General features: G+C 42.1%; 1 protein-coding gene across 1 annotated transcript in view; it reads right to left on the bottom strand.

The window, feature by feature from the left end:
• Positions 1 to 9,790: 9,790 nt before the first annotated feature.
• The window catches only part of LOC144272643 (high-affinity choline transporter 1-like), a 31,582-nt gene continuing 29,194 nt past the window's right edge, over positions 9,791 to 12,178 (bottom strand). The window contains exon 8 of the mRNA XM_077834461.1: positions 9,791 to 10,324. Coding sequence (XP_077690587.1) covers positions 9,791 to 10,324 — 534 coding nt within the window. The remainder of the gene's footprint in view (positions 10,325 to 12,178) is intronic.

Here is a 12,178-nt window from a genome sequence, read left to right on the forward strand (position 1 = left end):
CCCAGTTACAAATATCAGAATCCTATTTTTGTGTGTCCTTCAGACACGCCAATTCTACCAACTGGTATAACTGGAATGGTCAGATACACGGTGAATATAAATATAATTTTATAAAAACTGAACCATTTACTTCATGCCATGGAACAAACAACAATATAAATAAATATACATTTTCCATGTTTGTCAGGAAGGACTTTACTCTAAAATCTTGCATTTAATAGAAAAATTATCTACCACTGCTGGGGTAACCTGCTGTGTCAGTTAATTGCCTGGGCCAAAAAAGCAAGTTCTGTCGTGGGTTTAAGTGCACAGCCACTTAGCAATTGACCCACAATGTTTTCAGGACTACAGAAGCACTGCTATCAGATTGGTTATAAACCATTGTTATAAAGTGTAGTCAATCATTTGAGACAACAGCAATGTATAAACTACATAAAGGCAGTCAGTTATTTGTCAGAGTTGTAATTCACATGTAATAAATTCTCCCCATTTTCATAGCGGTTTAGGGCCTGATTTTCAAGGACAATGGTGAATCCAAAAGCACACCTAACTTGCACGCACAGTTACCAGGATTGCGTGATCAAATCAGGGAGCTGTACACACACACCTTGTCCAGTTATGCGTGTAATAGGCCTGTTGAATGTACAAATACCTAACTTGCATGGGTAAGCACAACAATTGTGCATGCACTTTTTTTGCAAGCAGATTTGGATGAAACAGCTGAAATATGAACTTTCAGAAGGCAAATAATTAACAAAAATTGTGCTGGTGAAGGATGCCTGAAGACTGAAATCCTCAGTTATTGACCCAAAACACCTGGAAGAGTGAAGGGTAAGTTTCACTACTGAAGGGTTGTTTTGTGTTGTTACTAGAACATCTTCTTGTTTGGGGGAGCTGTTAGCGAGCACCTCTCCTTTAAATTCTTTTCATGGCCCTTCTTGCTGTGCTCAATTGAAAAAAATATAAAATTTGCAAATATTTGCACCCTTGAAAACACAGAAAGCCTGACTCTCAGGTACACTAGGGCCACTTTATGCCACTATGGCAGCATAAAGGTACCTTCCAGTGAGTGTAAATGACCTCCACAGAAAAGATCATTTAGGACTGTGTTTGGAGTTTTGTGGAGAGTTCACAAATTTGATTTCAGCAAAGGCAAACACAGAAAGAATAAAATTCTCAATGGAAAAATTGTACTTTCAAAATTCAATTTCCCCTCCCAACCTAAGAAAATAAATGGGATAAATTGCCAGCACCCTCCACTCTTAGTTACAGCTGTGAGGTCTATCAGCCTTCACTACAGCAGCACAGCATCTAACCTGCAGAATTGTTATTACTGGTGGAGTTGCAAGATGGAAAAACAGTTTAATTCTCACATCACAGGTTTGTAAGATCGGCACTAGGGATAAAACCCCATCTTTGTATTTGTTTACTGAACACATTTGATCTGGAATCATCAAGAAATGATAAACATGGAATCCATCAATGCCAGTGTTACAATGTAATTTTTCAGGGTAAAGCCACATTTGCTGTGGCTGCACAGGGTTCTCCTCGCATAGGCCCTCCTCGTAGGTCTTTTGCACATTGGTCAATTTCACTTTTTACTTGTGAAAAATTAAATAGGAGCTGTGAAAATTAGGTTAAATTAATTGTTCTGGCGACAATTCAAAATTGTTTAAAAAGATTAATTCCCCATATCAGGTGTTTATTTAAAGGGGCTTTGCTGTTCTTTGGTTTATGTGTTGGTGTGTGCATGGCAAGTGTATTCCTTTTACCTTGCTCTTTAAAGTGACTTGCTTTGATAAATGCATGGTATTGTTCTGAACATGGTAATTGTATTCCTTTCACAGAATGCATTTTCCGGCAGAATTTTCTGCCAGAAAATTAACTGCAAACATTTTAAAATCTTTGTCTAACATACCTAAAGTCTGGCAATCTGAAAAGTAAACATATAAATATATTTTAGCATGCAATCAGTTTGGATCTCTTGAACCTGCCCAATCCAAACAGCCAACCTTGAAAGCAAATATCAAACCCTAATCCATTTTCTTGTGAATGACTGCAAGATGACTCTGTGTGTACATGTGCTGAGCTGCAAGGAATAACTAAAAATCCCTTTAACTAAAATCCCAGAAATATGAATAGACTGAACTGACAGGAAGACACCATTGCTCGTATAATGGGATCTCCATCTCCTGCAGACTATAAATCCTGGACTACAAGTTATTCAACCTGCAGAGGTTCAAAATTGAAACTAATGCACCATATACTGGACCTTAACATGGCTACATAAATTGAGTTTACAGCATTCTGATCGCGTATGTGTTTGGAGAAAAGCTGGCAGCTATGAAATTATTCATGAAGAGGAGAAAGCTTTGAAATAAAATGTTATTGACCGTTAGTAAAATTACCAAAGGGCTAATGGCTACATCACTCCCCTTCTGTATCCTACTGTAGCTGAAGATATGGAATTTAATCTTTATAAACAGAAGGACTGTTAAGTGAAGTGACTTGCACAGAGTTGCACAACAAGTCATTATCAGAGGCAGGCACTCCTGACTCCAATATGAATACCCTCTCTGCTTGTCCTGGCTGCTTCTATTAACCCTCTCCTTGGAAGTAACACAGGAAACACCACATCAAATACATACCTAGTTTAATTCCACTGACTGTACTACACCAGGGATGAGCTTGGCTCACCATCTTTAATATACTTGGGGTGTTTTGTGTTTTTGAGTTAAGCTTATTTTAGCTTTTTGCTGACTGCACTGCCATATTTCTCAATTTTGCTCTGGCCCTTTGTCCTAAGTACAGTTTGTTTGCACTAAATGTTCTTGTTTCCTCTTGTGTTTAAAAATAAAGGAGAAAAATATGATTAGTAGAACCCTCCTCTTTCTCAGCCAGGGGTGGGAATTACATCTGGTTTCCAGCTTTGTTGGGTCACTACTAAATCCATGTGCTCTCATCCTGCCTGGGAGTTGAAGCTCACCCAATGCTGAATGCTCATCTGCTTTCTTACTTCCGCGGAAGGAGTAGGGAACAGAAACTGGGGCTATATGTCTCCAACAATTAACATTGTCAGGGCAAAGAGCAGCTAAGTAGATTCCCCACAACACACAAACTCCAGCAGCATGAATGAAAAGTACTGCCAGAACAGTCTTAGCTACTTTTCCAAGGCCAAGCACTGTGTAGACTTACACCCCATGCTGTCCCTCCCACATTGCGGGGTCCCAGAGCCCGGCCTCCAGCCTGAGCTCGAATGTCTACACTGCAATTAAACAGCCCCTTAGCCTGAGCGCCGCAATCCCAAGTCAGCTCACATGGGCCAACTGTGGTGTTTAATTGCAGTGTAGACATACCCACTGAGTTCAGTTTGGCATCAGGGGCTGGAAGTGCATATGCCACAAGACCACAATGTAAACATTCCCCTGCTCTCAAAGTCTTAGGAACTACATTGTTCATACACAGCTCAAAGGGCTGAGAGAGAGAGAGAGAGAGCAGAAACAAAGATTGGAAGAGAGATGGGAAGAAAGGAGACGGGGAGAAGGAAAGGGGAAAAGAAGGAGAGAAAAGTAAAAGTAAAAGGGGGTGGAGAAAAGAAGGTAGGGTGAGGAAGAGAGAGAGAAAGCTGGGGAGAGCACAAAGCAAACAGATTAAACTCATCCAGGACACTTACTCTGTAGAGCCCACCCAGCAGCCAGGCAGAGGGTCACAATCCCCAGTATGATGCCTTGTCTTCTGCAGCCCTGTAGAGGTCTCATTAGAGAGAAGAGCAAACCCCGGGGGTTGCATTTAACATGGTATCTGGGCCAGTATGACCGGCTCCGAGGACTGCCTGGCTAAGAGCTATCAGGCCTCTCTCCTTCTCCTGAGTTGCTGCCACTGATCCTAGGGCAGACCCAGTTCAGCTGGTTGCAGGCTCTGACTAAACCAGTTCTCACACTCTTTGTCTCTGCCGGAGCTTGAGATTGTTCTGCCGGCCACGCACAAAGCACACACATAAGCAGTAGGCTTCTCCCATTGCTCACAACCTGTGATCCTCTGGTATTGATTTAAGATGCAATTGGCTGAGGGCGGCAATGAGAAGAGGAACTACTATACAGAGTTATGCTGTAATACAGCCAGGAAATGAGCATCTAATTGGCAGTTCTGCAGAGGAGCCAGCAATGCTGCTCCGTTACTATGCACTATTCCAACGTCACCACTTTAGAACTGGGCCACATTCATCCCTGGTGGAACTCTGCTGACTTCAGTGGAGTTAGATCAGGGAAAAATTTGTGCCAGTTCCTTTGTCTGGGAGGAAATACATCACAGTGGCAGGGAAACAGACTATATGGGGTGTAATGTCCTCTAACTCTGCCCTCCACGCCATCTAGGCCCAAGGTTCAGACCCCCTTTGGTGAGACTCCCCTTAGAGAACCTCAGAAGACAAATCCCAAGTGAGGCTGCTGTCCCTTTTATTTCTAGGCACACTGGATTGTTTTACTGTAATATCCAGGAACTCACGGGTGATGTAAATAACATAAGCAAGCCTGTACAACAGCATCTCTGTGTTCCTCCAGACATGCATAATCAAAGAGTGCAGCAGAACCACCCAACCTCCAGTGCACCTTCCCCCACAGAAATGAGTGACTGCTTTTCACTCCACCACTCATGGGTCATCGTTTTCCCTCTCTCCAGAAATTAATAAGAAAGCGCTTCATGAGTTACTTAGATTGTAAGCTCCTTGGGGCAGGGGCTGTCTTTTGTCCTGTATACAACACCTAGCACAATGGGATTCTGGTCTATGACTAGGCCTCCTATGTGCTATGGTAATACAAACAGTAACAGCGATCAGAATGAGTTTTTCCACACTGAAATTAAGCTTGATACACATTTGGGGCCTGATCCTGAAAACTCTCAATCACTTAAGGCCTCAGTCTCCCACCCTTATTCACTTTGGCTATTTGAGGGGTAAGGGACTCCTCAGTGGGTGGCAGAATAATCCATCCTTTCTCTCACAAGTCATGCCATTGACTCCAATGGGATGACCCGCATGAGGGAAGGGTTTGCAGAACTGGGCCAAAAGTAGGATTCTTTTGTTCTCTTGCTTATATTTTCTTTTCCTTGTGGCATTTAAAACTCACAAAAGGCACCAGATTTGCTTTGCCAACCCTAGAGATTGAAGTCATCTGATCACAGAACACGTGCAGCGTAGACAACAGCAGTGCAAGTTTCCCTACACACACAGCAGCAGACCTTAGCCCTAACTGGAGGAAGCACCTTCAGGAATGAGAAGAAAGTTAATTATCTGTGTACCTAGGGATCTTAGGTGCTGGAACTAGGGGTGCTGCTACACCATCTGTCTGTCTTGAAGAAGTTTCCATCATATACCGGGTTTAGAGTTTGGTTCAATGGCTCTCAGCACCCCCACTATAAAAATTGTACCAGCATCCCTGCTAGGGATACTGGACTGAAGTCCTGTGAAGTCACATAGTAGCTGGTAATGGCCACAGGTATAAGTTAGTCTCAAAAACAGCAACCATCTTGCGTCCTTGGAAGAGAGACAGCTCTAAACAGGCAAAAAGCAACAATTCTGTAGTTCCTAATTTGCTCAGCCCAAATGACAGATTCCTAGGATGAAGTATAGCAGTGTGTTAAGTGGGTACAACTTCACTGAAGTCTGACGCTGTTTCCTTACTCAGTGAAGTAGTGTTGCCATTAAGAAAAGCTTGAAAACATGGCCCCCTTCAAGGTTAAAAATAAGAAGGTAAATAAAAAGAATCCAAAATATATTATTTGGGGGCTTAATTCATGATTTTTGATCTCTTGGGTTGGTCAGATTTCCTGGATATAAGTGGGGGCTTAATTCATGATTTTTGATCTCTTGGGTTGGTCAGATTTCCTGGATATAAGTGACTTTCATGGATTCTGTATGTCTGGCCTCCACAGAGCAGCATACAGTACTATAGCATGCTACATATGTATATATAACTGTAGAAAAATTATCTTGTATTATTTGAGAAATGGTGTGTGATCTTGTTATTAAAGATGGTAGGCTAATGTATGTGCAAAAGGGGGCAGCGTTAATGTTACATATACATCCTTAGTTTTGCCATTTTCTGATAAGAATTTAACTGTACAACCTAAACCTTTTTTTGAGAGAATTGTTAATAAAATTGAGGCGAATATAAAATTATGCAGCCACAATACCCAGATGGGCACAGATACCTTCTTCAATGCCAAGGAGTGTGAGTGTCGGTTGGTGTGAAAATAAGCAAGGAGTGGTAATGGTGCATCTGCAGGTGAGAACTGACTGCTTTGCTTGGTATGCCCACACAGCACAATCACACCCAAAGACAGCTCTTCATTGGAGGCCGGAGGCTGTTTTTTGCATAGATGTGTAAATGTCAAGCAGTGGGCCAATAATGGGGATAAAAATGGAATTTATAAAACTAAGGATACGTGACTGTGCTACTGATTGTCACTATGGACAACTAGCACCCCACTAGAGTCACAGCTCCAGCTCCAGTAAGGATATGTTGCCAGGTCATTTTAAGAATTTTTTCTTTGCACCAAAGTAGTTATCTTTAGTAGTCACACATTTCCTATGGTCAAGGGATTGGAGAGGTGTATAACACAGCAGCCTTTTCTCCAAGAGCCATTTTCTTGGTGTCATAAATATAAAGGGAAGGGTAACCACCTTTCTGTATACAGTGCTATAAAATCCCTCCTGGCCAGAGGCAAAATCCTTTCACCTGTAAAGGGTTAAGAAGCTAAGATAACCTCGCTGGCACCTGATCCAAAATGACCAATGAGGGGACAAGATACTTTCAAATCTGGAGGGGGGGGGAAACAAAGGGTTTTTCTGTCTGTGTGATGCTTTTGCCGGGAACAGATCAGGAATGCAGCCTTACAACTCCTGTTAAGTTAGTAAGTAATCTAGCTAGAAATGCGTTAGATTTCCTTTTGTTTAATGGCTGGTAAAATAAGCTGTGCTGGATGGAATGTATATTCCTGTTTTTGTGTCTTTTTGTAACTTAAGGTTTTTGCCTAGAGGGATTCTCTATGTTTTGAATCTGATTACCCTAAAAGGTATTTACCATGCTGATTTTACAGAGGTGATTCTTTTACCTTTTCTTTAATTAAAATTCTTCTTTTAAGAACCTGATTGATTGTTCGTTGTTCTTAAGATCCAAGGGTTTGGGTCTGTGTTCACCTGTACAAATTGGTGAGGATTCTTATCAAACATTCCCCATGAAAGGAGGTGTAGAGTTTGGGGGGATATTTTGGGGGAAGATGTCTCCAATTGGTCTCTTTCCCTGTTCTTTGTTTAAAACGCTTGGTGGTGGCAGCATATGGTTCAAGGTCAAGGCAAAGTTTGTACCTTGGGGAAGTTTTTAACCTAAGCTGGTAAGAATAAGCTTAGGGGTCTTTCATGCAGGTCCCCACATCTGTACCCTGGAGTTCAGAGTGGGGAAGGAACGTTGACACTTGGTAATGGAATTTCCTAATCCCTGCCAATTCCCCCTCTCCCAACTGCAGGGTTGCCCTTTTATAAGGACTTTTTTCCTCAGCATCCCTTTCTCAGGTTGACCCTTTATATTTGGCATGGAAAAGCAACTGCAGCTCTACAGTGGCTATTTTGTAATTGGCTGCTGCTGTTTACTTCATCATCCTCTGTTCCATCTGAGAAATAATCTCAACTCCTGTTATAAAAAGAAAAGGAGTACTTGTGACACCTTAGAGACTTCATTGAGCTGTAGCTCATGAAAGCTTATGCTCAAATAAATTGGTTAGTCTCTAAGGTGCCACAAGTACTCCTTTTCTTTTTGCGGATACAGACTAACACGGCTGTTACTCTGAAATCTGAACTCCTGTTATGTTTTTCCTGAGGAGGTGTGTATGGCTTAAGGATAGTTGTACAAGCTGTTGTGCATGACTCAGCAAGTTCATCCTTTCGGGACAGGGCATCTGCCTTCTTGTTTCCTGCACCTGGCAGGATGTCACAATGAAATTGAATCAGGTGAAGAAAAGGGACCAGCGGATCTGGCGCTGGTTTAGGTTTCAGGCCATGCCAAGGTTCTCCAGGTGTCTGTGGTCTGTAAGGGTCTGAACTGGAAATTGGGCTCTTTCAAGGAGATGATGCCATTCATCTGCCTAAAAGCTGCACGAACACAGCTGTCTGAAACAATGAATAAGTCTCCTCCCCTGGCCCAGTAAAGATAACTCAACTAAGGGGATTTGGATCACAGTTGCACTGCAGTGTGCGAATTACATTTCCGTTTCTCATACGTGCCTCGACTATTTTGCCTGCTTCTGAATCATAACACCTGCCATTTAGGAGGCCAATGAATTGAGACATTTGGGCCCCATTGTCAGGAATGAGGATGTGCAGCTCCCCACTCAGTCTCTGGGCAGCCTATGAGCACAGCTGATCCCCGCAGGGCCGCCTGATTGACTGTTCCCACTGATTGGCCAAGGAAGTCAGCAAGCCTGCGCTTTAGCCCAACAGCAACGACTGATCTCTGGCTGTCAATGTACATGTGCACACCTGCAATTGCTCCTGTGAAAGCCTTGTTCCTGCCCAGCTCCAGTCCAATCCTCTCCAGCTCTGTTTCCTGACTCGACTCTGACCCCTGGCTCTGGGTACTGGCTTCCAGACTCAGCTCTGACGCCGACTCTGGCTTCTGACTCCTGCTCCAACCACAAGGCCTGACCACTCACATCCTGGTTCGTGACACCCATTCATTCCTCTTGCAACTGAGCTGAAGTCTATACAGTTACATCAGAAACAGGCCTCAATATGTTTAAGTAAAACATATATGCATCTCTTAAAGCTTGTAATTGTTTGTACATTTTTCAAAGTTGGATACTAGAGGGAAAAATGAACTGAGTTCAAATTCTTCATTTTCATTATTATGCAGCCAAAATGAATGACTTCTACTCTTTTTTTACTGAAAGGGCACAATCCCTGCCTTTCAAAATATTCTTCATGTGGCTGTTTTTGACACACCTTTTACATAATAACATAGGATTGCAGTATGGGCTCACAACTGAGGTCCATATAGTCCGGTGTCCTCCTGTCTCTAACAGAGACCAGCACCAGATTTGTCAGAAGAAAGTGCAAAAACCCCCATAATAGACAGTTATGAAATAACATGCCCATAGGGCAGTTTATTCCCAACTCCCATCAGTTAGTGGTTGATTTATGTCCTTCTTTAAAGAAAACCCTGTCTAATAGAACTGTGGATTTCTTTCTTTAGCTTTATAAACTTCTAATCCTTCTCTGAATCTTTTTTTAGCTTGTGGCCTCAGTGATAGCTTGTGGCAGCGATTCCACATGTTAATTCTGTGGTTGTGAAAAAAATAAATCCTTTATTAGTTTTAAATGTTGGCTCAATTGATTTGGTTTAATCTATTATAAAGACAGAGACCAGTCCCAAAGTTCAGATCCACATCTCAAACTCTCCCCAAATGTGGATTTGTTTGGCTTTGGGGTTTAGGTTCAGTTTCATCGCAAACGTTCAATCTTATAATAACAAACCAATATATGTCTGTATAATGAAAGAAACAATGTTAATCAGAAAAGAGATTTCAGCTTCCAGCTTTCTAGGGGGATATTATAAATAATCATGCCTTTAATGAAATGAAATTCATGTAATGAATTTCAGCATGTAATGAAAAATACCTTAGCCCATATTATGAAGTACACAATATTAAGTAAACTGGTTAGTCTCTAAGGTGCCACAAGTACTCCTTTTCTTTTTGCGAATACAGACTAACACAGCTGTTACTCTGAAACCTAACAATATTAAGTATGTATTTCAATAGGATTAATATAAACTATATTTATTTGTAAGCCCGCTTGTTCGTCTATCTCAGGGAGTGGAACAGAAGCCTCCCTTTCTTTTATTACGCTGCAAACATCCCACCTGTGAGGGAGGATATTTCTCTTAAACAAAAACGCCACCAGGTATGAAACAGCAATGATAGTCCCCAAAGTGAGAAGCATGGTGAAGGTTTTAAAGGGGAACAGCTGAATGTAGACCCCATCCACAAGAGAGCAACCTGGGTAGTGAATAATAGGGGAGATTTTCAGGGAAGGCTCCCCTGCCAGCAGCCTTAACAGGAACCCGAAGAGGAATCCAGCAGCTGAGCCATATGTGTTGGTGTTGGGAATGAAAAGCACGCAGCAGAGCTGGGGAAAGAGAAGGGCGTACACCAGCTCACCACTCAGGAACCACAGATCATAAACAGAGTTAGAAAGGAAAGCCAGGCCTGCAGCTGCTGCCCCAAAAACCACCATGGAGACCCTCATTATACAGACGACTTCTTTCTCCGTAGCCTGTAAAATAAGAGAGTATTGTTGTAGAAATCATCATTGGCTCATTTTTAATCTCACCCTGAATTAGATCTCAAGGTTACAAAAGTCAGAGGAGTTTATTAATAGATGCTGGCACTGTTATAACAGTGCACTCTAGTGCTTGTGTAACAGCCCCTGCCTTGCCAGTAGTGTTTGAACTCAGGCCTTTCAGCACCAAAGCCCGCACCTCTGCCACTTAAAATAAAGGAGGAACTTTATTAGTTGTACTGTTGATTAATGACTGAGGCCAGCACATTAGTTAAAGTGGCCTTGAATTTTGGGTGCCCAACTTTAGACACCAGAGCCTGATTTTCAGAGGTTTGGACTATCTACAGCTGCATTCAAAACCAATGGGAGCTGCAGGTGTTCAGCTCCTTGCAACATTACATCACACAATATGTCCGCAAAACTAAGCTCCCAAAAACTGAGGCATGCAAGTGGAGAGGCCAGGACATTAACTGTAGTATCAAACCAGGTCAGAATTCATATGTTTCACCAAACAAATAATATTGATCCTTACAGATTTTACATTTGTATTATTTGTCTGTGGTAAGGAATTTTCCATATTAAAAATGGGTAAATTTAAGAAATGTTTACAGAAGTGAGGGTAGATTTTAACTCTTGCACTAAAGAGCTTTTCTGAGTTGCTTTTAAATCCCGCTGGTGGGCCTCATGCTGGGATAGATTATGTGGGATGAAATCAGAGGCAAGTCTAAATGAAAATACCTAAGAGAGTGTAAGCAACTATAATTTTCACCTTCTGGAATTCTCAGTGTGTAAGTTACGCTAACTTGGCCAATACTACAAAGTGTTGCCAAGACAGCTATGTCAGGTAGGAGTATGAAAAAAATCACACACTCCAGCTGACATAGTTATGCCAGCGAAGCCTCCTATGTGGATGCAACTGTGCTGACAAGAGTGCTTTTTTTTGGCAGAGCTGATGTTGTTCAGGGAGGTGGGGGGTAGCTATGCTGACAGAACTCCTTTTGCTGGCATATGCTGTATCTCCAGTAGGGGGCTTTGTCAGCATATCTATGCCTGCAAATGCTCTGTAGCATAGACAGGCCATGGGACTCTCTTCGCTGTTCTGTGGTGTGCTTTGAGGTACTGCTGTTTGAAACAGAACTCCCCCAAGTGAGGAACATGTACGGTTTCCATCCCCATCCCCCATGGAGATGATGATTTGGGCCAAATCTATTTAAAATAGCCTGGTGAGTTTTGCCACTGACTTCAGTGGAGCACTACAGGCCCTGAATGTGGTTGTGCTTGCCTTGGCAGACACAATTACCAACCCCAAGCCCTGAAAAATCATGAGTCAGCCCCCTCCCCCCCCATCACGAGATCTAAAAATATAAATAAATTTTGGATTGCTTTTATTTACATTCTCATGTCTAAACCTTCAATATGTACTCCACCTTTTCAAGTTTTTCTCCATCACCGTGAGGATTAGAAACTTTTGTTTAAAAGAAAGCTGAGATTCCCATGCAGTCTCTTGATTTCAGCAGTTCAAGATATTGATATTGACTTCACTGTGACTACTCGTGTGAGCAAGTGTCACTAGCATGAGTAAAAGGTGCACAATCTAGGCCCCATTGTTTTAGCAGCCATTTTGATTTAGTAATGAAGTGAGAACAACCTTTCAGGAAAATCAGACCGGCCTGTTAATTCTGGAGGGTTACTTGCCCACTCAAATTAGTGATATATTTTTCTAAAGCAGCTTGATATTGAAAACCTAGCTACACATCTTATACAAATAAGACTAATAATACCCATTTCTAGGATACAGTCACCTTGTGCATTAATCTTGGCCTCCTAGTTTTTCCTTTGTCATAACGC

This window comes from Eretmochelys imbricata, chromosome 1, assembly GCF_965152235.1.
Source record: "Eretmochelys imbricata isolate rEreImb1 chromosome 1, rEreImb1.hap1, whole genome shotgun sequence".
NCBI classification, from domain to species: domain Eukaryota; kingdom Metazoa; phylum Chordata; order Testudines; family Cheloniidae; genus Eretmochelys; species Eretmochelys imbricata.